Consider the following 27,535-nt stretch of genomic DNA (forward strand, 5'->3'; position numbering starts at 1 on the left):
CTTCCTCAACATAAATAATACAGTAAACTGATGATTTGCATTCGCTCCTCAAGTTGATCGTCAACAAGATCGATCCTTTATTACACATCTCAAACACAGACACCCTTATTACTCACTCACTCGACCAATGCTATGCTCCCGACGCTAATCAGTTACAGATTACCTCAGTACAAAGCTCACTTCAAGTCTCCAAGCATCAGAATATTTTCCCCAGGGTTCTTCCAAGCTATGGAACCCAGGAACATTTGTGTTGTGTATGCCACCGCCATATGCCTTCATTTGAGTTTCTCATCCAAGACAGTTTCAGCATCAGACTTCCCCAGTGTATCTCCACGCTATGAAAACGCCCAATAGAATCATTTCTATACCAACTGCCAAAATGTCTTCATTTGAGTTTCTCCCCAAGACAATTTCAGCAAATGTAAGACTTCCACCAGCATTTTCCCGGTCCTCCAATAATAGATCCAGCACATCCAAAGGCCACTGGTTTGTCTGGCGACCCAGACAAAGTAAGCCACAAAGATAAAACACTCACAGCTTCACATCACTACTTCCATTAAACTATTTACAGACCCAAAGTGCTTCCGGCCTTCCAATCCTCATCATTCTACCTCAACATCTTCCCATGTAGACATACCTGATTCTTAAACTGTTGTGTGGCGCCAAATAAACCCAAGGGCGACCTCAAAACATCTTTGGACGCATTGCATCAAAGTGGGCAACTGTACAAGTACAATTCATATATACAAAAGGACAATGACGCCCTACCTTGATGCACTGGATGACTGTCCAGTGCTTACAATGAAAGACTTAAAAGAAGGCATTGATTCATCAAGCCATCTAATATTGTGTTAGCTGGACAAATGCATCTATCTATTGAACAACATCTATGAGAGACATGCGCATGCATTCTCCCTGGGCCCATATAAACAACCACTTGCCCAGGCAGTCCCCACTAACCTGATTTATCATATGGAAGCACCTCCAAACCTTTTTACATTTGGGAAAGGAAGCTGGCTAAGGAGAACAACAATCCAAATAGGATGACTATTTACAGTTTGGTTAACCTAGTTATCATTATTTGGGAAGCCTCCAAGTGTAATGATGGGACCAGGGCAAGATGCCACTTTCGCGACCTTCTGCAAGGGAGGCTAATGAATCCTGTTTTGTATCTTACAAACTGCAGGTCAGATCAGAGATGTAGATATGCCCAAGAAGCAATGCACCAGAAGCTGTGGCACTTCTATGCCACCACCACCATGTCACTGACCAGGCTCTCCATAACATCTTGTATCTTGTAGCTGTACCATTGGTGTGGATCAACGCTTGGCCATACATGAGGCCGACTGAATGCATCATCATTGCATCATGGAACAAGCTGTAAACCTCATCGTACTTGGTAATTGTCCTCCGCGTAGATAGAAACAAGAGCATTATCACCAGCACCAGCGGCAAGGAGTGATTTGTATCGGTGGAAAGAAAGGCAGTTTACGCTGCCTATTCGTTGACCCATAAAAGATGGCTGGTAGCGAATTATTGTCAACTGTTCTCCTTCAAGACTAAACACTTTGATCATCTGCTTGGCTGAGCCGCTTGCAATAACTGGGGCATGCCGATGAACAGCTAATGCCGTTAATGAACCCCTATGTGCTTCAATAGTGAGGTAGGGTTCAGATGCCCTTCTAACATCAAGGAACTGAATGTCTCCAGCTTGAGATGCACTTACAATCTGTAATTGCATAAATAACAAAAAGGGAGCTCTGTAAAGCTCAAATAATCCCATATAGTTCTAAAAAATTGGCTGCTCTAACAATTAAAACCACAAGAAATACAGAAGATGTGCACAAAGAGGAGGGAGGATTTACCTTGTAGGGATCAAACCCAGGCTGAAATCCTATACCAACAACCTTTTCTGATCTTGGGGCATGTGGTCTTGCTGTATATACTAGCCTACAGCAATGGGAAAAATTGAACTTAGGAAGTAGCATAAATGTGTGCGCGCGAATAAGCATGCATATGTGTGTTGTGGGCAGAGGATGCACATGAAGCGAAATCTCTGCAATGGAACATGTGGTTGATATCTCATCAAACATCTACTTACCTATCAGGTGTACGCACGTCAAATATCCTAACAGATGCATCAAGAAAACCAGCAGCGAATTGGCCACATCGAACCTGAGATGCAGACTGAAAAAAGAAGCTAAAATCATTATTTTAAATTTTTCACACTCAAATAGCACACACAGTAACAAAGAACTCACAAGAGCTGAAATCCCGCTATCAGCAGTTGACTGGATGGTGTTGACTTGTTCCTTGTCAAGATCCCATACAAGGATAGAGGACATGTCACCAGATGCATACTGTTTTACAACAAAAGGAGTAAGTTCCATATTACAATAGCCTTGATTAATGAGACATTGCAATTTGCAAAACATCGGGAAAAGAATTTAGAGTTTCACCAGATAACCCGACTGTTGCTGCCAATCAAATACAATACTGCGACCAGCACTTCGATAGCCTTGAACTGATGAAAAAGCAGTTACAAGTTTTTGTCCTCCCTTTTGAGTATAGTTTCTCCATATGCGGACATTTCCATCACCTACAATATGAAAAAAAAAATACATATCAAAATGGTAAAAAACAAATGAGAACAGAAAAAATATAAAGATAAGAGATATACTTGAGCCAACTAACAACAAGCTATCATCAAGCTCATTGATCAGCAAAAGTTTAGATAGGCCTCTGTCAGATAACTTGTGGTTTTCAAAAGTATTCACTGGCAGCGCATCGTCATAGTTCCATACTCTGAAATGAGACCAAACTTTAGCGCAATTGCACTAGTGTATCTGAAGCACAAAAAAAAAATCGATTTTAACAAGAGATTCCAGGATAATCTGTTTACCGTATTTGCTCATTTTCATCCGCAGCAACAACAATAGGAGAAAATGGCAACAACAATGATGCTTTTGTACCCAACTCAAACCTCGTATCCCAGCTAGCAATTTGGCTGGTCATCTTGCAAGCTGCTAATGCCACCAACACACAGAAGAAGGGGAAGCATATCATTAATCAGATAAATAAATAGAACTCCAATAGCAAAAATGTAATGTAAAATAGTGTTGCTTGGCCACATACATGATCGTTGGCATTTAGCAATGCAATCCATTGCAATTCGTTCTCGCTCTTCTCTTCTAGCATTTGCTTCCTCGTTATCATCAGAACCAGTTAGAAGTGGCCTAGAAAAGTGACCACAACTCCATCTGTAAATTAATGATTGGGGAAGTATATAGAGCCCCATGTTGCTGGGGGCTGCACTGGAGCTTAAAAGCGGATCAGCTAAGCCATCAGGTGAGTTCAAAACATGTGGTCTGAACTCCATCGAGCACACTCGGCGCAATCCTGTGAGGTAGTCATGCTGAGGGGGACTAACAGGAGGAGTCCTAAAGGCCACCGAGAAATTTCCTACAAAATATTGAAAGAGCTGAATTCAATAATCATTTACACCCCACACAATAATGTAGTGCATGCAAAAAGGCAGGCATCCTCCAAGCACTTGGCAAGGATAGAAATTATTAACCTACCAGAGTTCATATCAAACCAGGAAGAGGAGCGTGCCATTCCAAAGTTTGATGAAGGGGGCACAGATGTCTCTCCTGGGTGTGCACCTCCATTGCTAAGTCTACTGTTTCTCATGCTTACTTGCTCAACACCTATGAGGGACAATGCCCTTTTCCCAATACTTGCAATTCTTGGGTAAGGATCTTTAGCAACATTGCACATAGTTGCTATAAATTGGGAATAGATCCCATTATCAATAGGCCTCGATCTTGAGTAGTTGAGACCACCATTACTTGCATTCTCTCTCAGTAATATGCCTGAATCAGAGTGTTGGGAAGAATCATCTGACTGTGGAGAACCATGCATGATGCTATTTGTTGCAATCGGGCTGCTCGTAGAGATTCTTCCATCACGAGCAGTGGCACTGTTATCACTGCCAACCCTTAAAACAGGACCAATATGTGAGGCAAGGCCACTGCTACCTTGTATTAAGCTGCTGGGACTGTAAACATTGCTCGAATTAATATTAGCCAACGATGGTAATGACTTGAGCAGTGAATTGGTTTGAGGTTTCCAGTACTCGGCGGCAACAGATTTGATATGTTTATTGTGCCCCATTGCAAAGCGGGTAAGCGCTGCAACACATCAGATCAACTCAAAATTATTGCCACAAAATCAAGAGGAATCTATAGGCTTGACACATTACTAAATGAGTGTAAGTCCAATGTATTAGGCAAATTCACGTACCTACGGCAACCTCAGATCTAACAAGAGGGCTACCATCTGAAGAGATCTGCAGAAGGCTTCGGACAACATTTATTTCAGCTCTCACCTTTTCATCATCATCAGAATCGTCGTCAGCTCCATTCAGTGATGGAGATCCAATATCCACAAGATTTCCAAGTGCAAAAACAGCAGAAGCTCTGACCTGGTAAGATCAAATATTTAACACGTATGTTGTGAAGCAGGTATAAGGAAGAATTAACACAAAATGACAGCAGCCATACTTCAGGTTGAGGCTCTGACAATAAGCATATAACAATTTCCGGTGCGTTTGATTGCAGACCAAGTAACTGAGCCTCAGGGAAATCTTCCCAAAGTTTGCCAAGGCATAAACAAAGCCATTGCAAGAGCAAAGGCTCTGTCTGAGCATCATTCGGATTTTCAGGTTGCAGATGTCTCAGGCAGACATCTATAAGCCCTGCATTAGCACAAGCCTCTTGACCAATCCTATGCCCATCCACAATAACGGCTAAAACGAAAGCAGCCATTGCACGCTGCTCTGGGTAAGCATCCAAACTGTCAAGAAACCTGATAAAGTATGCATGCCCTCCATCTTTCACCAAGTCAACCTGGCATGACTGTCATTTGAAAAACAGATCAACTAAGTAAATACCTGAATCTTGAGAAATAAAATGAACTGTCAGAGATTTCAAGTTTTCAACATAGAACACTACCTTATCAAGAGAGAGAATTTTTGTCCATATGAACACAAGAATTTGGCGCAACTCCATTGCACTTGTTTGAAGCAGTTTAAGTACATAAGGGAAGATGCCAACGGACAAAGCCTAAAAAAAGTTCCAGAATTGGAAATACGAGTAAGATAATATACGACAACACTTCTACAGTTCTACCCCCAAAAAAGGGCACGCAGAACGGTCAACTCCATACCAAATCAACTGCCCAAGGTCCCATGTCAAGAAATCTTCCAAGCAGAACAAGTGCTCTAAATCTGTGTGACTGACTAAGCAAAACCTACACATAACAAAAGTGTATTAGAGCAAAGTAAAACAATTGATAATTAAAGGGAACCCATGTAGCAAATTTCCAGCACAAATACTGAAAGCAGACAAGAGATGGGCAACCATGTATTTAACAAAGTTCACAAATAAGTAACAAGGGCATTTTGCAAGATGGCCTGTATGATTATGCAATGATATAAATAGAACCAAGAATTGTGTCACAAAAAAGCCTCATAGATGTCCACCCAAGTTTATTTTGCCATCATTTGGAGAGTCGGTTACCAACTTACCACTCAAATAACAAAAAAAAAACACTAGCATCTTGAATAGCTGGATGGAAAAAATGTCTTGCCTGAAGAACAATAGGTAGCTGTTCTGGGGGTTTCTTGTCTTCAGAGCCATGATCAAGCCAAACTTCAAATGCTGTCAATTGCTCCGTGAAAAATGGACTCGGCTGGTTTGAGTAAGGAAATGAACAAAGTGATGGTACTGAAGTGATAATTCTCAAACAACATAACAATGCCAACAAAATGTTGATGTCCAAAGTATTAGATCATTCAAAAAAAGCAAAGACGGTTAATAGCACCTGAAACTCTGCATTAGGATCAGCAATTAATTGAGGAAGCTTAGAAAGGCAGATCTCTGCAGCCATGTCCCATGCATCCCTAAAATTAAAATTTAGGAAATTAAAGAAAATGCAGAAGAGGTAGCTAAACTATAAAAAGAATGGCTAGTGCCATCAATTACCACATATGGTGCTGATGAGTTGGTGGCAACAAAGGGTATGAAATTGGGGAACAATTTGCGGACCGCATGATTCTCTCAGCAAGTAAGAAGTTGCGAAAGAGACTAGCAACCAAAAGATCCTGCCTGAAAAGTCTTTGGAATAGATCTGCGCAGTGAAAGTTGAATCATAACAGATTAAAAGAAAATGAATGAGAAAGCAATTGATCACTGGCATTAATTGTAACTAAAACGACTATCAGTACCATGAGGAAGAACATTCCATGCAATAGTGTCTGTGATAGCAGTGAAAATCCAGTTCAACTCCCCTAGAAGAGTTTTGCGGTCATTTTGCCTTCCAGGAATTTGGTCGATAAGATTGTGTTCCATGGAATCACGGAGTAACGATCGGTTACAAAACCTGAATAGTTTATATACATGAATATAAACCATTATTGATGCAGATACAGCATGAGAAATTCTGTCTACAACAATCAAACATGAGAAGGGGACGAACCAGTGCAGTGCCATTTTGATGGGTGTGGTGAGGCAAGCTGTGAACACATCAGCAGGAAATTCTGCGCTCTGTGGGAGAGTTTGATGTGCCTCACAGGCCGCAAGGAGAATGCAGTCCTTCGATGAAGATGCAGACGAGCTAGAACTCCAGTCTAGGCGCTAAAGTGAACATGAGTAGTCATAGTAAATATATTAAACTCTAACAACAGAAACAGATATGAAATCATCATTATCACTTTCAACTTCAAGTATCTGGTGTACGTATAAAAATTAGAAGGAACTATACCATACCTCCAGAAAAGCTTTCACGATCATTCCAGCTGCTGAGCAGTCAAAAACATATATAGAGGGTGTTTTCAGCCATGAATCAAGATCAGTAATAGGAAGCGGAATATACTGTGTGTAACTCTGCACCAAAAAGTAAAAAAAAAAGGGCACTTCGTCAAAAACACACATGGATAAACAATGCAGCAGCTTATGCAGTGCCTTTGCAACATTCACCTTGTTAAATACCCAAATCTCCCCATTAGCTGTAGGCTTTGGTACACCATGACCATTGTAATGAAAAAGGACTCTCTCTGTTCTAGCAAATTTACGGCAAGTATTACATAGCTTCTTAACTTCCTCTAATGTCGGATCCAGCTGAAGCTTGTAACGAGCCTGCAAGCATCATTCGGGCATGACGTAAGTAATGTCATCATAATAAAGTCTATAAACAGCAAAAGAAGTGCCTCACCTTTGGCTGCCAGCGCTCATATTGTGAGTGTAATGTTTTCCCAATAGTTTCAAGGGCTTTTGGAGGTGCCATAGAAAATGGATCTGAAGATAAATAAATGAAAGAGCTATGAGAAAAACTCAAAGCAACTGTACAAACGCATTAGGAGTACAAAGATGAATCACCATGTTTATTTTAGATAAGCTTTCTCACTCTAGAACAATCAACAAATAATAAATTTTATTGATCAAGTCCCTCTCCTCCACAACTTACAGGTCCAGCATCTTATAACGCAGACCCGGAAATTTTAATCCTCTACAACCAATCCTCAAGTTTTCACAAATCAAAGTTTTTAAATGCATAAAATCAACTAAACACAGAAAAATTAATACTCATTTGGTTATAATCAAACAGAAAATTAACGGTAATTTTACAGACTAGCATGTGTCAGACCAGTCTTTGCTGTAATAACCTCTGATTACAAAATAATCACCCTTGTTTGGCATTTAGAGCAGTCAATAAAAGATATAGCTTAAATGAGTTCTAACTAACATTTGCACGTGGAGAGAAAAAATACAACAATACTGGAGTTGCATCCCATAAACATGAAATAAAACTGCCAGCTGCAGGCAGATGTAAATTTTCCAGCTCACTAAAATTCAAGCATACAGATATGACCAAATGTTTACCTATCCAGCACTCCTTTCTTGCACAAGGGGAGATTTTGATCACATCCGGCGGATCAACACTAATGTTTAAACACAACACAAGTGCCACACAGCCAGTTTTCATCTGCACTACCAAAACACTATTAGTAAATAGCATAAAAGCAATAACATCCAACAGTACACCCGAAAATAAAAAGAACAGAAATACAAATAGAAGTATATAGAATATCCAAAAGAAGCATCCAGAAGAAAACAAAAGGTATTGGGACAGATTTCTGACCAACGTAGACAGTCATTTGAAAAGCAAAGCTATTTGTTGATCAGCTACTTCTAGATAAAACTGACCACAACCATGGAGCAATTAATTGGTACATGGGCTCTCCATCATGTCATAGTAATTTAGAATATTCTCTTTTTTTTTTATGAATCACATGCCACAAACTGGGTTACTAAAGTTCAACACAATGGTCCACCCTAGATAAATAAAAATAAGATGCAAATCCCACTAGGGACATCAGTCATCTGAAGAGGAAAGAAATAGTTTAATCAACATGAGTGTTCTTATGTTGGAACCAAGCATTTCCACGATGTCCAAAAGGATATATGGGGCAACCAAACATCTGCATTGTACAAGCGATTTGTTTTGCCCGAAAGCTTACAACTCATAAAACTATCCCAGATGGGGTCTCAAGGTTCCTAATTGTCATTTGTTTCCAGTATGCACTACTTCCCGTCCATCATCATAATTCCATTGCAGAATTACAGCCCTTAAACTACCGCATGCTCACATGCTAGAGCAACATGTGGTGGAAATCTGATATGCCTATAATGATAGGTTTACCTTGGATAACCAAAAACTGTAACATTATGACTATACTACCGTAATGCTGGTTTTGTCCATTGCCCCCACTCACAATTTTCACATATCAACTTCCCCGCCAAACTCGGCTGAAACTATAGTTTCTCTTTCTATTAACTTCCTCACCAAACTTGGGTGAAACTAAGTTTCTCTTTCAATTAATGTCCCCGCCAAACTCGGCTGAAACTAAAGTTTCTCTTTCTGCCAAGATGGTGCCAAACTGCCAATCAGCAATTAGCAAATACTGTCACCTGGATAAATCCACCCTACTAGATTTAAGATTCCAAGGACCAGCCCAAAACTGTTAACCTCAAGGCTAACAACAGGCTGGCTCTGATAAGAAAGAAGAGATGGACTTATTATCTGAAACATGCATATAGGCGAGTCGGGGATCGCCATGCTGCTTTTAACCATGCAGCAAAATGGTGCAACAATATAGCAACAGCACTACTATGTCCCATAGGTACCGATTAACATATGATAAATTGAATAAAATGACGCATTTTTTAGCCCTGCACCTGAGCGGCCCTCGTTGATAAAGTTGAGTGTCCTGCTTACACAGCACTAGTAGATAAGGTAACATCAACCATTGTATGACTTGAGAACCCCAATTACAACTGAAAGTGTCGTCATAATCAATCAAATAGTATGTGGAACAAAATGGATAAAAGATATTAAAATTACTAGTACGCCACCCTCTCAACCCAATCAATAGCTCAATCCATTAAACGCATTGCTGATGACTACCCTATGAATCCTCCTCCTAAACAGGAACCAGCAAAGAGTTGAAGAGCAGCAGCAGGCAGAATAGCATCCATTACCCGGTCTTTGGGGCGCCATTTGGAGACGGGCCCGCTGGTGGAGGGCCCGGCCGCCGCAGCGGCGGCCTCGTCGAACCCCTCGTGCCGCTGCTCGCACAGCACGACCACCTGGGGCAGCAAGGCGACCTGCGGCGGCGGCGGGGGCGGCGGCTCCTCGTCGGGCACGTCCCTCCTGGGGTCCGGTCCATTCTCCACGGGGAGGTGGTCATCGACGAGGTGGTTGGTATGGTGATTGGGCAGGGCGGCGGATGGCGCGGCGGAGGAGGAGGAGGAGTGGACGAGCCTGGAGGCCATGAGATCCCCCAATGCCATCTACGCTTGGTCCCTCCTCGCGGGCGGTCACCCCGAAGCCATCAGAATCGAATCCGGCAGGCAAGCTTGAAGAATCCGAATCCGGAGGCGGGAGGGAGGGAGCCCCGGGCGGCGGCGGTGAGGATGATGACAAGATTGACAGGACGGGATTGGGGTGGGAGGGGTTTAGGGTTAGGGTTTGGAGAGGGGAGGAGAGGGTTGGGGACGGGAAGCGGCGGGGAGGGGAGGTGGAGGAGGAGGAAGACGAGGAAACTATTTACTAAAAAATAAAATAAAATCGGAAATTGGATTCTCTCCTCTCCTCTCCTCTCGCTTGCTGCTGCTGCTGCTTCTTCTTCTTTGCGAGTTGCGAGTCCGGGCGTGCTGAGTGTGAGATGCGCAGGCTCGTGGCCGTGCGCTTCTTCTTGCCCCCTTTTCTGTTTTTTTCTCTCTCTTTTTTTTCCTTTTCTTGCTCTGGTTTTTTCCCTAGCTTGTAATCCTCGTATTTTAGTTCAGTGGTCATGCTTAAGCACAAGAACAAATGGAAGTTTGCATCTAAAAAGGTCGCTGCATGGATCCTCTAAGTTCTAAAGTTAGTGACTCCTCTAGCTAGTTTGTACTGCAGGATGTGGCATGCATAGCTGAATTGGACTGGATTCACCTAACTTTTTTTTTTACTTGTGTTTAGTAAAAGTACATTAAATAACAATTATGTTGTTAGATATACTTTAAATTATTTTTCAGGCAACGTATCAAAACATTTAGGCCCCCATCGTTTGCTCCATATAAGTTTTAACTTTTAAAAGTTATTTTTTTTGAAGTTTTTCATCAAGATTTATTTTTTATTGGCATTTAAATCTCTAAGGACACGTATATAAAAATATTACCCACAATTTTTTTCTAATATGTCATTCAGCATATTATCAGTACATGGCCAAAAGATGGGACATTAAATTTATAAAAATCAAACATTGAAAGTTGTGAGCATTAGAGTTTCATCTCCTAGAATAAAGGTATGAACAATAAGTTCACACGACTATAGCTTATATAATCTCTCCACGTCATACATGGATGGTATATAGATAACTTACGCAAAATACTATATGTAGTATAATTAACAATTTAGTTAATCAACAAATGTAATCCTTCTCTCTCTTATTTTTCTTACATCCACATAGTTAAAAGCCCTACATGACAATATCTCCTACATAGTGACACCGCAAAATTGTTCATGTCATAAGAGAGAAGCGATGACCATTAGAACGACGCTATTAGATGGGGATCGCTTTTGAGAGAGTACACGGTGCCTAGTGCTTACGCATTTATATAAATGATATCTAGCAGATAAAAACATCTTATAAAAAAAACTGCATATAATTTTGAATAGAAGCATGTTTTGAAATTCTACTTATCCTATAATAATGATATCGCAATGAAGCCTCTTTACTTTCAACATTTTTCTGCTACATATTTTTGTAAACTTTTGAATGTGCCATGAAATGCTTTAATACAATTGGTAAATGAGAGATACACTTTGATTCTGTTAATTCCTTTTTCATTCGTTGGATCGCATGGTGAGCTCTAGGATAAATGTCATTCTCGTATCCACAATTTGATTTAGTTAACCATATCAGCAATTAAGCTTGCAAACCACATTTTACATGTAGTACCACTTGCAAAGAGAGATTTTCCAATAAACGTGCAGCGGTGGATCCCATCCATCTTTCTACCTATAATAAATTAGAAAAAAGAGAAAGAAATGGAGAAACAAAAACACGACAGAAAGAAAAGCTGATTTGAGTATGGTTGTCACTGAACTGCATGCCCCGAGCTAATGCTTCTCCGATTAGCAACTTGGCACTAGTGCAACCATTTAGTTGCTTCCCCATGCATAGAATAGCGCAACTTGTATGTGTATACGTTGACCTGTGAACGACTCAATCAGTTCTTTTGATCGATAAAAATAGTCATGTAGGGCTGCATGAACACAATCCATTTATATTTCTTATTGTTAGTTATATCAAGATGAGAGCTCCCTGGTTAGACCACGTCTTCTCCTCAGCATTGGCAGGCCAACAACCGCATGCCTGAAATAGATTTTTCAACAAAGTTTGCTTAGGAAATTGCAGAGATAGAAAGAACAAATCAACGTAAAGAGATTTTGCACTCGATCTGGAGAGCTGCAGAAACACATATAGTATATAGTATCAATTAACAATGATTAATAACAGATACTCAGTTGTTGTTTCAGGCTGATAACACTAAAATATGGTATCAAAGTGCAGAGATTGCAATGGATGGTTTGCATTTCAGAAGAGTGAGCTGTCATCTGGTAACAAAGGAAACATGGCAGATGCTAGTTGGCTCACTCATCACACACCTTTAGGGCAAGTGCTATGGTAGATGTGACTACCACCTCTAAATTTATCTATTTTATTCACTCATGAACTAAGAGGCAACACATACAATATATCACCTCTAACACACAAATACTAATATCTCTAATACTCTCACACACTTCTTGAAATTTGTGTGGAGGTTGTCTCTTGATTTAGGAGTGGCTCATCTTCTCTCTCTCCACTTCTCTCCTCCACCTCATTACCCAATCCAATGTGGCATTCTTAGGGGCAACATATGAGATATTATAGTACTTGCCCTTATAGCTGCAGGTACCCACATTTGCTGTGCTCCAACGTCACCTGGGATTGGAGCCTACCACTCCATATGCAGTATTGTCATAGGTATAATAAACATAATAGTGTGCTACTCCTACATAGTAGTAATACCGCCATCAACATATGGGTCTTTCCGCATGAAATGATTCCTCGGAGCCAAAAACTCTACTACACTTTGCTGCTAGCATTTGGGTTTTGGACACTGCCAAGTGCCAACCAATGTGAGGTTGACACCCACTCACTCGCCTTTACTCGACTATATCTATGAATCATCATCATCATCCCGCCGAATGGGATGATTGTCACTCTGTCAGCCACTGTCAATTGTTCTATGTCGAGCTTGGTGTCACTCTCACCAACAAACAGAGCTTTCTGGACCAGATTGTTTGCTGCTGATCTTTAGCAAGGCTCTCTTCTTATTAGCATTTTTAGTTGAGTTGTTAGCAGGCTTCAGAAAATTTAGGAACTTACATTGGTGTGATGTGCAAATTGGGCAAGAGAACAAGCCCTAACTGCCGCATCACCCTCAGGTACAGTACTTGAGCCAAGAAACAAATGCGTCGGTTTGTCTTTCTTGTTTGTAAATTAATTAATACATACATGTGCAACTGTCCAAGAGAGCGTATTTCATTAGAGGATATTTCAGCTCATATACCTGTACTGTGCATTTCGGATTTCAGTCCTCCCTGCCAAATTTGCAGTTTCAGAATATGATTATTCAGTAAAAGCACAGCTCAGTTAATTAAAACTTAAAACGTCCTAACCTGCAGTGCTTGTTCATCAATGTAATACATGGTTGGTGGATGTGAACTTTTGTTTGGAGCAAGCACGATGTCAGGAGTAGTCAGGACGAGGGGGTGGGGTGCACTGGCACAGAGCAACACAATTACAGAAGCAAAGAAGAGCAAGCTAGCTGTTTACAGGTAGGCTGCTTCAGAACAGGATTATGGGTGGTGTGGTCATAGGACCTCTGTACCTTTTGGCGCATGTGCCACTCCCTGCTCTTCTCTCCTTTCTTGCTCCTCAACCGTGTTCATCTGTGTGTGTCACACTGTCAGCATACTAGAAACTCTGGAACAATCTGGCCTTTGATTTGTGAGAGTACAGTGATGAGACTTGTCATCCACAAGAAAAAAAAAAGGTAGCATTTCTTCTAAGCAAAAGAAAAGTGCACACATGACTAATTATTTTTTTTCTTTTTCCTGTGGCTGTATAATAAACTGGTAAATAGACAAATTGAAGTAGCCATGTGATGGAACTGAAAATGCCCCAGAAGTCAGAAACAACATTATAGATGAGATCTAATATAGCATTTCCTCCATACACTTTAATTTCACATGCCACTTCATAGCATAAAGGAAGCAATTGCACATGAACATGGCCAATTTATGCCTATCTTGTAATATGCATGCTTGGCATGATATAACCTAAGGTAGCATGAACAGTATGTACAGTTATATTTTATTACCATGAATAGTTGAATTTGAGTGAATTACCCAATAAAGCTTTTTTGCTCCTCTGCTGCAACCAGATGGACCATGGTTCTGCCCTTATTTCTCAACCTCCTTTGCTACCACCCATTGTCAACAGACACCATGGACACGCTCCAGAATGGAGACTTCCCCATGGGGCCTAGCAGGAGCTGTTCTGAACACTATTATTGGACCATTCCCTGCAGAAATAATTACAGTTCAATGCATAGATGAGTACTTTGCATTCCTTCAAGTGGACAACATTTGCAGAGTAAAATAGCAAGGTCTACAAATTCAATATTACCCGTGGACATGTCAAAGGTTGATCAGATGAGGAGGAATTGCTCAACTGGTAGTAATCAGTTAGGACGATGAAGCATAACCTAATCATAGTGCACACTGAAGCTCTAAACACCATAACAAACAGAAAATAATGCGCTTTCACAAGTTAGGCTAATTGTTGTGAAGAATCTGCAACAGACTAGGATATAAAGAGTTCTATACATTGCGATCTCAAGCTGTTGCATACCCATGACTCATGGAATCATGCCTAAATACACTTACAACCATAATCAAATTCAGACCTAGTAGACGAATCACCTGATTGGGAAGGGGAATACCATGAGACATGAGAAACGACCAAATCATACAATTTCCTTATGGTAAATTAAAAAAAAAAAGAGAAACGCTTCCATTGTTGCCCTTTTCACCTTTCAGATTCAGTTGATATATGAAGCTTCTGTAAACCAAACAAAAAAAAGTGGCCCAGAAGCAGTTTCAGCATAAGTTTGGACAGTACATTCAACAACAGAAGTCTACGATTACAAATATCTGTCAGAGCAACACTAACATTTTTATTCATCTTTCATAGCCATCTCATGCCTCCGTTTCTGCGCAACCTCAACAAGCAGAGTCAGCAGGGCTTCACATACCTGCGATGTGTCTGCCTGATCCCTAGGTTCCTCATTGAGTGAGGAATAAACCATCCATGCATGGTCCAACTTCCGCTCTGGCCGGACCACTACTGATCCAGGAACTTCAGCATCCTTCCTTGTCACAAGACCATCACTCTTCTCACCATACCTTGCCACCAGAAGTTGTGAGCATGCTGCCATTGCAGCTGAAAGTGGCATTACAACTGGGATCCTAGTAGGATTCCCATCAGCTGCAGCTGGGAGCTCCAAGTGTGCAACATGAGAGAGGGCTGTAAGCACACTGGGAGTGATGCTAGCCTCTGTGTGGAACGAGACAATGGGAACCTCAGGAGGCAATGGGTTCTGCCGCAGGAATTCTTTCCTCCTCTCATATGTCAGGTCTTCCAGAGCCTGAAGATCACCCTGAAGGAAAAAAAGAAAACAATAAACATCAGTGTCGTCCATTGTGCAGGCCGACAAGGTAACGATCAAGCTCATCAAGACAAATACCTTAAGGACTTTTGATACCAAAATCTCCATGAGTTTACGTAACCTGACATAGTCACCAAGCTGGCCTTCTCGCAAGATATCTGAAGCAACCGGGCTTCCTCCATATGGGCTTTGAGCTAAAGCCAAACCTGCGACCTTGTCTTTCAGTTGTGGCCAGTAAAGGGAGAGGGCTGCTGCTGCATCTACACCACCCTTGCTATGGCCGAGAAGTAGCACCCGCTTCTTCGATCCCCAGTATATTTCTTCTATATATTCCTTTATCTCCCTTGCATTTTTACTTACTGAAGACTGCATAATTCATTATATGTTACTTGATGAAAACAATATTAAGAGTAAGCAACAAAGAATATTACTGTATGGAAGTACCTCACTGTGAATCTTGGCAATGTGACAAGCCAGACCCATCTTGGAGAAATATGATTTTGTCTTGACAAAGTAAAGAGGCCCATGGTTACTAAACAAACCTGCAAACAATAGAAAAGCTAATGTCAGCACAAAAAATTGCCAAATTGCGAATTCACAACCAAAGTGGCAGCAAACTTGCCTGGAACCAACAGATAGACCATCGAATCAGGCAGCTTGTGTTCGTTTTTTCTGACAGGGAATCAAATGATCACATGAGATAAAAGAAGACGAAGCATACATTACATCTTTTATTAAGAGAGTTGCATAATTTAAAAGCGCGAATATTAGGGAAGGACCTAATATCAAATAATTAGAAGGGCTGAGGCTTCGAACCCAAGTCGTCTAGCCCACCACCTTGTGGAGCTAGCCGGAAGACCCCCGAGTGTTTCTTAGAATTTAAACATTGAAATGCAACTTATGCAACTTATTATGTTTGCTGACCTCACAGCATCAAGAATTTCCAAGAATCTGGCAGTTCCGTCCTCAGTTGGAGGTAAGCTTTGATCCTGCTGAAGCCATCCAATATCATTGGCTGAGCCACGAACAGTTTTCCGAGCACGTTCTACAAGACTGACAGAAAGATATCAAGAAGGATACCAAAGATTAGTCCTCCCAACACCGGAACATCTTATAAAAGAACACCTCATCCACGAAAGCTAAATTTTATATTGCAATTTATTCTTAATGGACATCAAAATGACACGTGTTTTCATGCACAAGTTCTTTTAGATGCACACCTATTGAATTGATTATTTGGCACAGTGCATAAAATAGAAGTGTGTGCACTAAAAAAAGAGCCAGTTCCAATAGATGGCAATTGCATAACAAGTGCACTTAACACTTCATAAAGTTCAAGCATGCGTAGTTTATTCATGATAAGTGATGATATGTTATTTGCAGCTTGTGTCACACTATCACCTATTTGTTTGATTAGAATTCATAGGAGACGAAAAGACAAATGCAAAAGCAGTCTGTACCCTTGAAACAGTGAAGCCCCATTCTGGAAGACGCGCAAAGGTGCCATCTGTTCTGTGATTTCTTGAGATGAGCTTCCAGTATTATCAATTTCACCAGGAGATGAGTCTGCTGACTGTTCGGAAGAAGCCTGAAAAGAGGATCCACCAACAGTTGACGCAGGTGGCAGAGTTGCTAGTTCTTGCCCTTCCTCAGAAATAGCTGTGCAATAAATCAAGGAGATGCAGCAGAATTACCACATTGCGTGACTATTTTCTAATGAAATTGGCACAAGAGAAGAGAGTCATTCGTCGAAGTTATGGAGAGGCCAACCTGTGTAACCAGATACAGGGAGGCACTGGGTAAGATATGAGGCCGTCTGGGCCAGATAAGACGCAGCTTGGTTTAAAGCTGGGACGGAGAGGAAGAGCTGTGAATCTTCAGTCCTGTCGGCTGAATATCTAGCATCAACCTAGATTTATCAATAAACATTAACAAAATTGGAAGTAGAAGGCAAGTAATTGTGTGGTGTGGCAAACTTTTGGCAATTAAATGCATACATGGTACAACCGGAGAACGCACATACCGATGATGCAGAAGTAGAAGGCTGCCCCAGCGTTGAAGGCAAATCCTCCATGGTTGGCTCTTTATCCATGAGCGGTTGTACTACATGTGAAGCAACGAGAATAGAAAATGCAATAAGTAGCGAAGAGGAAGACTATGGAATGGAATGCAGCACAAGTTGATGAGATGGATTGGTAGCGAGCGTGTGAGGAAGTCAGGATTGAGGGTATCTCAATTACTGGTGGGCAAGCCTAAAAGTAATAAAGGAAGGGAAGGTATCCCATCCATCCCCCATCTGATCTCTTGAGAAACACGCTCATATCGTTTACCCAACCAAGTTAACGAGTACTCACAAATTATTGATTCATGGAAGGAAGGAAGGAGGAAGAAGTTACCGGAATCAAGTATAGTAAATCAAGAAGATGGAGGGTTTGGAGGTGAGCTGGACAGGACAGGGAGGGAGGCGATGGCGATGGCGATGGCGATGCGTTCCTTTTCCTTGTGCTCGACTCCACTCGATCGTTGGCCTGCGACTGCGCTCCCACGGATTGGGATTTGGGAACAACGGGAAGAAGCGTTTCTCCTTCCCTGTGATGTCCACCGTGCCGTGCCCCGCCGGCCGCCGCGCCGCTTTCTTTCTTCCAGAGTCCAGACTTTTCTGGTCTTCCATCTATTTGGGCTGGCCGGGCCTGGAATCATCATCACTTCACACAGTGAGTAAAATGAGACTTTTTTTCTACAATGATGACTCAAGCAATGAGCGTCGCATGGCTACCGCCTTATTTAGTTGGGGAAAAAATTTTAGGTTTAGTTATCATATCGGATATACGGATACACATTTAATAGTTTAATAATAAAATAAATTACAGATTCCGTTAGAAAACTACGAGACGAATTTATTAAGCCTAACTAATATATCATTAGCAAATGTTTACTGTAGCACCATATTACCAAATCATGACATAATTAGGCTTAAAAGATTCATCTCACCATTTACACGTAATCTGTATAATTGTTTTTTTCCTACATTTAATACTCCATGTATGTGTCCAAACATTTAATGTGACAACGTGAAAATTTTTGTTTTGGACCTAAACCAGACCTGTACCTATCTAATCCAACAACAAGCTGCATGCATGCCTTCAATGATTACAGGTTTCCCCAGGAAATTCTCCCAGATTTAGGGTGTGTTTAGTTCACACTATAATTGAAAGTTTGGTTAAAATTGGAACGATGTGACAGAAAAGTTGAAAGTTTGTGTGTGTAGAAAAGTTTTGATGTGATAGAAAAATTGAAAGTTTGAAGAAAAATTTTGGAACTAAACTCGGCCTTAATAATTCATTCTTCTTACTCCTACACTTCTCCTTCAGTGATCATATCGAGTTACAGGTCTAACAGCTGAGGCTGGGAATACAATTCATCAGCATACTAACACCAAAAGTTCTCTCACATATAGCCAGCCCAACAGGAAACATCACAGCCAGCTCAAGCGCTAGCCCATACATCATCTTATCTCTAGTTACTACCCATATTTGTACCCCGAGCATAGATTCTATCTCCCGTCTTCATCCCTTTCTTCCTCCACCTCTTCCTTCTCATACTCGGGATCAGAACCGTCTAGCTCTGAAAATGGATTCTCGCTATTGGAATCATCATCCTCATCCTCTGACAACTCTTCAGGATAATCATATAATGGGTTATCCTCCGCTGCATATTCAAGATCGACAAGTTAAGAAAATCAGATAATAAGGACTCACTGGTTCACCATGGAAGCAGGTGGATGGTTGTACAATTACCATTTGAATCATCTGTACCATAAGGATCGTCATCATCATAACATACATCATCGTCATTGTCCACTTGTAATCTGATGTAAAAAAGAGAATGTTCAGAAAATATCCCCACAGAAGAATATACCATAGTAAACACACATCAATCAGATTACAGTGGGTATGGAGCTGAAGATGTGCCCTCCATTGTTGTATCATCATCCACCTCCGTGACAGTATATATGTCATAAACATCTGAATCTGCTCATCAGAAAAGACGAGCCCATCAAAACTAGTGCTGGAGCAAAAGTTCTCGCTCTGTTTGAGCCTTATGCACATAACTAATTCACGATTAAAACATTCATGACAATTGAAGACAAAAAATGTTTCCTCGCACTAAAAGTTGTAACCCATAAAAAAAACACTGTTCTGTTCAATTTTCCGTTAGCACAGGAGTGGCAGAATTTATTTCACACTAATAACCCCTCCAAGAATAGCATCTTAGCTTTAGCTGCCTCAGCTATGAATTAATAGATGGAAAGGCAACCAAAATCCACAATTTCTAAAATAAGTTCAATTGAAATTTCCAGTTTTTTTTTGAACATCTGAAGGAAAAAAAGTTGCAGACCTTCCGATTGTGCCAGCGAAATAATATCTGATTCAATTTCTTCAGCAGCTGACGGCAAATGTTCCCGTATAAGTGGAAGAAAATTGCATAAAATTGCGCCCTCTTCAAAAGACGTAATCCTGAAGAGAAAGATCGTAAGAACCATGAAACAGTACAACATTTCGATTTTGGAAGAACTAATAAATCTCACAAGGAAAACCTTACCTTGGTTCTGTGGGATGCTTCTCTTCATCAGAATCTACTTGGACAGCATCATAAAGATGGCATATTTCTCGTAGTGATTCATCAACTTCATTCCTGTCTCCTTTCCGACTCCTCCAAATTTGCGCAAAGCGAGCATTTCTTCCAAGATCCTATAAAGGATTAATGAGCAAAAACTTGCATAAAAATGTGGGAAACAACACAAGAAGGCACTGCCACGTCTCTTTGCTGGATGTGAAGCATATGATTCAACCAAAAAAACTCTAGTGACAAGAAAGGTACTAATAATACTGTAGTCAGCCAGCCACCAAGACCTAACATATGTAATATGATTCTGCAAGGCCCATGCCAATAACAACACTTGGGATTGGCCATACTTAACAGAGTTGACTCAAAGATAATACCATAAACCCTGTTTCTCCTATATTGATTTGGTCAATCCATAAAATATTTCATTCATTTACTCTATCCACCAAATTCACATAAGTTAGTAATAAGTACTAAAAACTTAAGCAGATGAAGTTGACTATAGTAAGAAAATAGGCACACCTCATGCCTCTGTCTGGCTGCTGACCGTAGCTGGTCTTGTTTCTGTTCGCAGAAAAAAGAACAATTTTAGCATATGAACAAGTACATAACATCCTTCCTTATTTCAAAATCTTCAAGAACAAGATACATAAAGCAGTAGTAAAGTAGTTGCTACTATCAGTGAAGGGTCTTTCAAATATTCAAGGAAAAAACTAAAAGAAACGCTTAATTATTAATAATAATTTCATGGGAACAACTGAAGACATGGCAAAAATATAACAATTAATTAAGTAAATACTAGGAAAAAGTTTCACTTACTTTATCTTGCTTAGTTCTGTTGTTCCATTCCTTTGTCTTGCTCTTTATCTCTTTGGCATCCAAGTCAGAATGCTACAAAGTAAAATGGTGTAATTGTGATCCACTGTCCAACCCTTATGGTCATAAGGTAAAGTACAACTGGCAATATTTTTTTAAAAGACAATTTAGTTGCATAATGTTGGTATCCATAAGTCAATAAAAGAATTGTGTTGCTCTATTGTCTATATAACTCCATGAAAAGTAAAAAATAACAAGAGATATACTCAGATGCCGATGAGTAATGACACATTAACTGAACTGATTATGCCATGCGAGGAAACCAAATTGTGGAAGACTAGACAAATTTAAAAGTAATGAAAAGAAAACGATTATTACCAGAAGAGAGTGCAAAACATCCTGAACTGCCTCAGAATGGTGTACTGTCTCAATGTGCTGTACCAGAAGTTTCTTAACCCGTGGTTCCTCTGAAGCTGTAAGCACGGAAACTGTGAATATCATGTTTACGTGCGGTGTCAAAGTACAAGTATATGCAACTTGTGTTAGCGGTATCATGGTGTCAAGGAGGCTAATTAACTGGTAAGTAGAATCCTACTATTGTGGTATCAGGACGAGTGTCTTCCAGCATCAATTTGCAGAGACAAGCAACTGCTGGTGTGATTACTGATTAAGTTTGTCACAAGTGAGAACCTGGGTGTAGCTCAGTGTGAGGCCTGTGTTCGAGCCATGCTTGAAACGACACTGGTGCTCACCGTTTCACCTTATAATTAATGCGGAAATGTATTTGCTTCTTTCTTAATTTGATAGTACTAAATTTCTAGTTAGTATCTCACTTATATGTTCTTTTGAAAGGAAAAAAAATGTTGCTTCTGTCCTAATATTTGATAGTACTAATTTTCTCCTCAGTTCATATGAAAGGAAAAAAAATTCTCGTCAGTATCTCACTTATATGTTCTTTTGAAAGAAAAAAAAATGTTGCTTCGGTCTCATATGTTTATGAAAGGGAAAAAAGCGTGTGACAAGTAGAAGTAGATACCTTTATTAGGAGCAGAGGATGGATCGGAGACTGAAAGGCTGGAGAAATCGAGCATAGCCTTCTTCACCGGCCTCTCATTGATCTCTAGCCCTAACGAATCACAAAAATCATGTCTGTTTTTTCCACTAAGAAGTTGGGTAGAGAAAGGGGGAGGAGCAATGAGCGGAAAGGAGAAAGGTTTACTCACAGAAAGCGTCGGGGCGGGTCTGGGAGGGCTTGCGCTTGACACGGACGACGATGGGTTTGCCCCTCCCCTCAGCCTCCGCCTCCGAGGTGGAGGCAGCCTCCGTCGCGGCCGCCATCGCCGCCGCCCGCCGGCAAAGCCAAGGTAGGGTTGGTTGGTTCTCTCGCCGTCAGAACAAACGAGAACAAGTTGGGTGCTTTAAGATTCGTGCTAATTCATCTCTACACACCCACGTGGATGGATATACTCGCTCTCGACCGCGCGCGCAAAAAAAAAAAAAAAAAAGCTCAGACATGGCGGCCACCGTGTCGCTCTCTCTCGTCGTCTCCGTCTCCGGCTTCCCCTATCCATTCCCCTCGCCGCTCTCCAAAACCCTAGCTAACCCCTCCTCCTCCAGGTCCCTTCTCCTCGCCGCCCCCCTCTCCCGCGGCGCCACCCCACTGCCCCTCCTGCGGCGCGATGTCTCCGCGGCCTACGGCGACGACGACATGGACGACGACTTCGGGGACTTCGACCTCGACGACGGGGACGGCGTGGGGGACGACGAAGACCTCGACAACGAGCAGGACTACGACGTCGACTACGACCGCCTGCTCGCCCCCGTCAAGGCGCCGCCGCGCCCGCTGTCGGGGGAGGGCGACGAGGAGGAGGAGGGGGACATCGCCATGGTCGCCGCCCAGAGCTTCGTCTCCACGCAGGACTCCGCCTCCGACACCGTGGTCGACTACTCCGTCAACGAGGACGAATTCCACAAGATTCGCCTACTGCACTGCGATTTTTTTATCCGCAAGGTGCCTGACCCCGACGACGACGTCTTCGACTTCCGGGAGGTATACATCCCATTTATCTGTCTAACACTAGTACATTCTTTTGCTAGTTGCCTGTGTTATCAAGCATGTATTTGACAATGCTACCTGTTCATGCAACATCTCATGACACATTCATTGCAGTGCTATCCAAATTGACACAACTCAATCTTTTAGGTTGTTTGAACTAAATCATGTGTTCCTTCATAATGTGCAACAGATGTATGTCACGCCGCCTGACACTGACATCTATTCCATCCCAAGGGTTCTTGCTCCGATGCCGCAAAAGGTGCCCATATATCTCTCTCTCTTTTTTTTTGTCTGTTTCAAGCAAATGTAAATGGGCATTGAGGTGTAACCATTGTTTTCCTGGTTGAAAGCAGTATTTGAGGTGCACGAAGAAAAATTTTGGTCGTTACCATGTTAGTGAGCCGCCTGTTGAGCATTTGCGTGATCCCCTATACAAGACAGAAAGGGAGATCATGAAGGTATGTGTGAGAGTGTTGTTTCCTCTGCTAATTTGTTCTACCACTCTGTTATGCAATTATATTTGTCATAAAGAAAGATTGAGTGGGTAATGCTGCTTGAAAGCTGGAAGTTGCCAACCTTAAAGATTCTGACTGAAATTTTTCCCTATTTTTTTGCCATACTTGTCAGAGTAGAGACCTTATTGTTGTTTGATGAGAAATTGCCCTTACTGATGGTAGTAGTTACTTGTGAAGATTACATGTCATGCCAAATTGCTTAGCAACAGGTTTTATTCCACGTGGTGGTTATCTGAATTTATAGATCAAATTGTGGGATATCCGATGCATTGTTTATTGTCCTCAAAGATCATATATTGCTAAATAGGAAATAAGGTAAGAACTAAAATTCCTTAGGAGTTTGAACCAGCTAGCTTCTAAAATTCCTCAGGGTCTAGTCAGTGGACCACTGGACCCCTATTAGGCCATTTTTAAACTCAATTCCCATCCAGGCAGTGTAGCAATTCTCTGTTATTCTTGTTTAACGTGTCTTTCTGCTTTATGCTTGTTTTGTCTGTCATAATCAATACCAGTTGTTCTTCTCACCAGGGACTCAGACTTACACTATTTTTAGTTTCTACCCAATATGACCTTAAGAACATATGTGCTGGGTCTGTGGTTTTCTTCAAAATTTATATATGTTCCATATTTGTTTATGCTGTAGGTTTTCTTAACAAAACATTACAGGAATAGGCGGTGTAACGACCCAGATTTTTTCCTTGATTTTGAAGAGATATATGTTATTGACTCAAAAGCAAGGTCAATCACGAGAGCAAAAGTTGTGGTAAGACGTTTGAAATTTAAATTCTTGAAGCATTCAGAACAGAACCATTATATATTTAGGTTGCAGGAGCTCTTTCATCACTAATTTTAGTAGAAAAAAGTATATTAGTATCTGCATGATGATTTGAAGGAACTAGTTTAATGGTTTCCATCCTTTGAAATATTGCATGCAACCATTTGGATGACTGGTAAACTGGGTCTGTGATGTCATTGGTTTCACAGTTAGTCCTATGCCTTTTCATCTAGACATTTGTGACAAGCATTTATCTTCACTTTTTTTTTTGCATAGTTTAATTAATTTTTGTTTTGTTGAGATTATTGATATCGAGCTGCCTATTACAGGTTAGTGTCCCTGAAGGAAAGAAGAGGGACAGGAGAAATGACTTGCTACTCATACGAGATGGAGGGGAATCATTCAGAATAATCGACAAGGTACTATGCTTGTTTCATGAATACTATCTACTAATGTTGTTGTAGTAGGAGGCTTCAAAGGCTAATGTGGGCTGTTTGTATCAGACCAAAAGGGATGATGCGACCACTGTGATCCAAAGAGAGGAGTGGGCAAAGTCGAGGCAAGATGTGGAGAAGCACTTTAGGAAGCTCCGCGACTTTGACTACTCAAATTGGTTCTGAAGAAATAGTAGCTGGAGTCATTCAGCAGAGAAATTATTTTGCTAATTTTGCAGCTGCTTATATTAGAGGAAGCGACCATGGACCATGGTGCTCAAGGGAGAATCGCCATCTTCGAGTAGGCTAATTATGTGTACTTTAGGTTTTTGTAGCAGGTAGAAGGCATGCCACTTAGCGAGCCTATCTGTAGAAAACTGAAATGTTTGATGCTTGTGAATGCACTACCTTGTTGAGTAGCCAACGAATATGTGGTCCTTGGATTCAGAATGCACGTGTTTTTTATAGTATCGGATATCTATACTTGGATTCAGAATTTCCTAGGTAAGTTTTCCCTCCGTTTTTTTATGTATGAATTTCGTAGGCAAGTCCTGTACTCAGCAGAATCCTCAATACAAACTACAAAGTGGCAGACAACAGACAATTATGTCAATAAAAATGGTGTTGTGGAGGATGCTAATGCAACAATCAAGAAAGTTTATCCAAATAATTGTTGTCCTAGCAGTAGCAGTCAGCAATGCCACCCTGTTCCATCCTCCGCACTGTATATTCGGCTAACAAAGACCTGAACATACCAAAGTGGCATAGTGTTGTCGTTTTTTTAGTACTGTCTTATTTAACTTAGTCCTGAATAAATGGCACCATGCAAGTTCAGTACTCATACAGTAGTTGGATCAACTTGGAATCAGATTGTAAAACAGCAAGATTCCCTTGATAAAATTGTGAAGTGCTTGTGACAGGAAGAAACTCCATCTTTGATCATGCAAGCTGGGGATCGTAGCACCAGAACACGTGCTTGTAAAACAGCAAGATTGATAAAATTGTGCAGCAAGATAGTAGAACAGCAAGATTAATAAAAGCGGAATTTGCTCCCGCTTTTAGTCTCACTAGAACACGTGGCACGTGCGTTGCAACGGGATATTCAAATTATATGAATACTACTCTTTATATCATGCCACAGAGCACAAATATATGAAATGACAAAGATGACCATTCCAGGACTGTTATTTGCATTAACTGATAGAATCAATCTGCTTCGAATTTCAAGTAAAACGAATAGTTATCCTAGACTAGAATATGATGCTGTACATATCAACGTTATCACATCTCAATTTGAACTGAGCAATTAAGGATAGCATGCATAATCATGTATCTAAAATCTTCCTCTACTCCATGGTCGTGCATTGGGCGAGTCAATCTTGTCTAGGACTAAGTACATAGCGTTACATGCCATCAAAAGGCATCCTCCAAATAAATCATACCAATCTGAGAGTAAATATAGGGAGGTCTTGTTTGGACTAAAATAGTGGATGCAATAGACATATGCAATCTCAGAAAAAACTCTCGGTACCAAATGAGCATCTGGGTCCCCCAGTCGAGGCATTATGCACCTGAAAGCACACACGTATAAGGGAGATAACACAACACTCAAAGTTAATTTCGTAAGGAAAATATCAACACTAAAAGATGTAATGCAAAATGCATCAAGCGCAGGCCAAGACGAAACCGTCAAGCGCTCAAAAGGTTTGCAAGGTAATTTGCAGCAGTGATCAGGATATGTAAATATTAAGAAATTAAACATTTTCCCAAAAGAAAAGAGGACCTATACGCTTGTTGGGGCAAGGCAACTATTAGAGATTTAACTGGAGGTTGTATAATTCTGCCCCTATAGGGGCTGTAAATTTTCTCTTCTTTATTCAATGGAATAGGCATACTTGTGTCAAATCGGTTATAAAAACTAGAGATACTACCTAACAAACATTCGATCGGCTTAAACATCCCTAAAATTACTTATCCACCCATTTGATGCAGCTGTGACATCGCATCTATCACTTAGGAAGAAATTATGTAATATATCATGACGTTCCTACGGCTAAGACAAAAATCCTATACTGATCGTATGCTATACCAATTAAGCAGTCATAGGTAAATCTTCGTTGAGGACAAATTGAAACATACAGTCTACCAAGAACACACACAAGTGACTTATACTATGATGAAAGACATAATGGCAAAAATTACAACACATATAATTTCCATTATTTTAACTTTGCCTCCTAGGCGCATGCGAAGGGCAGAGGCCACAGGACAGCAGCATATCCACTGCTCCCTCCGTCCCAAAAAGAATTAATCTAGGACGGGATCCTATCCTAGGTTGATTCTTTTTGGTACGGAGTGAGTACATATCTTTGCTAGCTAATTATCTGAATTTAACAAATACTACATATCGTTGCTAGAAAATTGCACTCAACAAAAATCGAAAATCAGATTAATGTAGTGAATAAGGCTATTGCAGGAATTGAAGAAGACTTTGAGGAAGGGAGAGCAGGAGGGAGGGAGGGAGGAGGATGATATGTACCTTGCCGTGGAGTGGTGCCCTCGATCGCTTGTGCCCGGCGAAGCAAATTCCGCCCCTACGAACGGAGAGGCCGGAAGAACGGAATTATTCACAATCTTCTAATGAAATCCGTTTTGGTTACCAACTGGAGTATTTAGGTCTAGTACACGATCGAGATCGCGCCACGTGCGATCTTTTCCAGAACGATCTGCTTCTCTTTTTCCCGATTGGTTTTGGTTCGGTTTCTATCTCATGAGCTGCACGTATTGAGATCCATATGTCGGCTACCCTTTTGGCCCACTTGCTAACTGATAGTAGTACATTTGCTTTTGGCCCACGACCATTATGCAATGTATTTAGGAATAAGTTCACTGGCCATCCCTTAACTTTACACCGAAATTTTTTGAAG

General features: G+C 41.0%; 4 protein-coding genes, 1 long non-coding RNA gene and 1 other non-coding gene across 9 annotated transcripts; 1 reads left to right on the plus strand and 5 right to left on the minus strand.

The window, feature by feature from the left end:
• Positions 1-680: 680 nt before the first annotated feature.
• On the minus strand, positions 681-10,285 carry LOC136354644 (regulatory-associated protein of TOR 2). Of its 2 annotated transcripts, none has more exons than XM_015764591.3 (23): positions 9,603-10,285; positions 7,944-8,046; positions 7,276-7,358; positions 7,041-7,199; positions 6,831-6,947; positions 6,541-6,698; positions 6,290-6,444; positions 6,048-6,192; positions 5,887-5,965; positions 5,653-5,754; positions 5,230-5,313; positions 5,016-5,126; positions 4,566-4,919; positions 4,306-4,486; positions 3,582-4,193; positions 3,136-3,462; positions 2,903-3,023; positions 2,681-2,805; positions 2,460-2,599; positions 2,262-2,360; positions 2,102-2,187; positions 1,866-1,950; positions 681-1,729 (listed from the first exon to the last, which is right to left on the minus strand). In XM_015764591.3, the coding sequence occupies exons 1-23, from the start codon at positions 9,912-9,914 to the stop codon at positions 1,388-1,390; spliced, it is 4,080 nt and encodes a 1,359-aa protein (XP_015620077.1). In that variant the 5' UTR covers positions 9,915-10,285; the 3' UTR covers positions 681-1,387. The 2 variants fall into 2 exon arrangements, with proteins under 2 accessions (XP_015620077.1, XP_066162253.1); XM_066306156.1 differs by having other exon boundaries at positions 2,903-3,026.
• Positions 10,286-11,426: 1,141 nt separating this feature from the next.
• Positions 11,427-14,224, minus strand: LOC136354645 (uncharacterized). 2 transcript variants are annotated; one of them, XR_010738207.1, is made up of 5 exons: positions 14,065-14,224; positions 13,545-13,605; positions 13,333-13,435; positions 13,224-13,254; positions 11,427-11,980 (listed from the first exon to the last, which is right to left on the minus strand). It is a non-coding gene; the product is annotated as an uncharacterized lncRNA (long non-coding RNA). The 2 variants fall into 2 exon arrangements; XR_010738208.1 differs by having other exon boundaries at positions 14,037-14,174.
• A 264-nt stretch (positions 14,225-14,488) lies between these two features.
• On the minus strand, positions 14,489-18,055 carry LOC4351290 (uncharacterized). Of its 2 annotated transcripts, XM_066306158.1 has the most exons (10): positions 17,783-18,055; positions 17,410-17,489; positions 17,157-17,295; positions 16,847-17,045; positions 16,311-16,439; positions 16,009-16,058; positions 15,831-15,928; positions 15,465-15,752; positions 14,891-15,377; positions 14,675-14,779 (listed from the first exon to the last, which is right to left on the minus strand). In XM_066306158.1, exons 2-9 carry the CDS (start codon positions 17,476-17,478, stop codon positions 14,895-14,897), a joined length of 1,455 nt encoding a protein of 484 aa, XP_066162255.1. In that variant the 5' UTR covers positions 17,479-17,489; positions 17,783-18,055; the 3' UTR covers positions 14,675-14,779; positions 14,891-14,894. The 2 variants fall into 2 exon arrangements, with proteins under 2 accessions (XP_025877994.1, XP_066162255.1); XM_026022209.2 differs by having other exon boundaries at positions 14,489-15,377.
• A 642-nt stretch (positions 18,056-18,697) lies between these two features.
• On the minus strand, positions 18,698-22,219 carry LOC4351292 (RNA-directed DNA methylation 4). Its single transcript, XM_015764452.3, has 10 exons — positions 22,052-22,219; positions 21,865-21,954; positions 21,207-21,301; positions 20,832-20,903; positions 20,535-20,576; positions 19,989-20,137; positions 19,785-19,903; positions 19,333-19,417; positions 19,184-19,254; positions 18,698-19,094 (listed from the first exon to the last, which is right to left on the minus strand). The coding sequence occupies exons 1-10, from the start codon at positions 22,164-22,166 to the stop codon at positions 18,940-18,942; spliced, it is 993 nt and encodes a 330-aa protein (XP_015619938.1). The 5' UTR covers positions 22,167-22,219; the 3' UTR covers positions 18,698-18,939.
• Positions 22,220-22,337: 118 nt separating this feature from the next.
• On the plus strand, positions 22,338-25,078 carry LOC4351293 (PLASTID TRANSCRIPTIONALLY ACTIVE protein 6, chloroplastic). Its single transcript, XM_015764451.3, has 6 exons — positions 22,338-22,878; positions 23,075-23,143; positions 23,238-23,342; positions 24,043-24,162; positions 24,504-24,593; positions 24,678-25,078. The coding sequence occupies exons 1-6, from the start codon at positions 22,342-22,344 to the stop codon at positions 24,792-24,794; spliced, it is 1,038 nt and encodes a 345-aa protein (XP_015619937.1). The 5' UTR covers positions 22,338-22,341; the 3' UTR covers positions 24,795-25,078.
• Positions 25,079-25,775: 697 nt separating this feature from the next.
• LOC9270843 (uncharacterized) lies at positions 25,776-27,287 on the minus strand. The gene is made up of 2 exons (XR_003240077.2): positions 27,148-27,287; positions 25,776-26,179 (listed from the first exon to the last, which is right to left on the minus strand). It is a non-coding gene; the product is annotated as an uncharacterized protein (transcript).
• Between the last annotated feature and the right edge of the window lie 248 nt (positions 27,288-27,535).

The sequence above is a fragment of the Oryza sativa genome, chromosome 12 (assembly GCF_034140825.1).
Source record: "Oryza sativa Japonica Group chromosome 12, ASM3414082v1".
Classification (NCBI taxonomy): domain Eukaryota; kingdom Viridiplantae; phylum Streptophyta; class Magnoliopsida; order Poales; family Poaceae; genus Oryza; species Oryza sativa.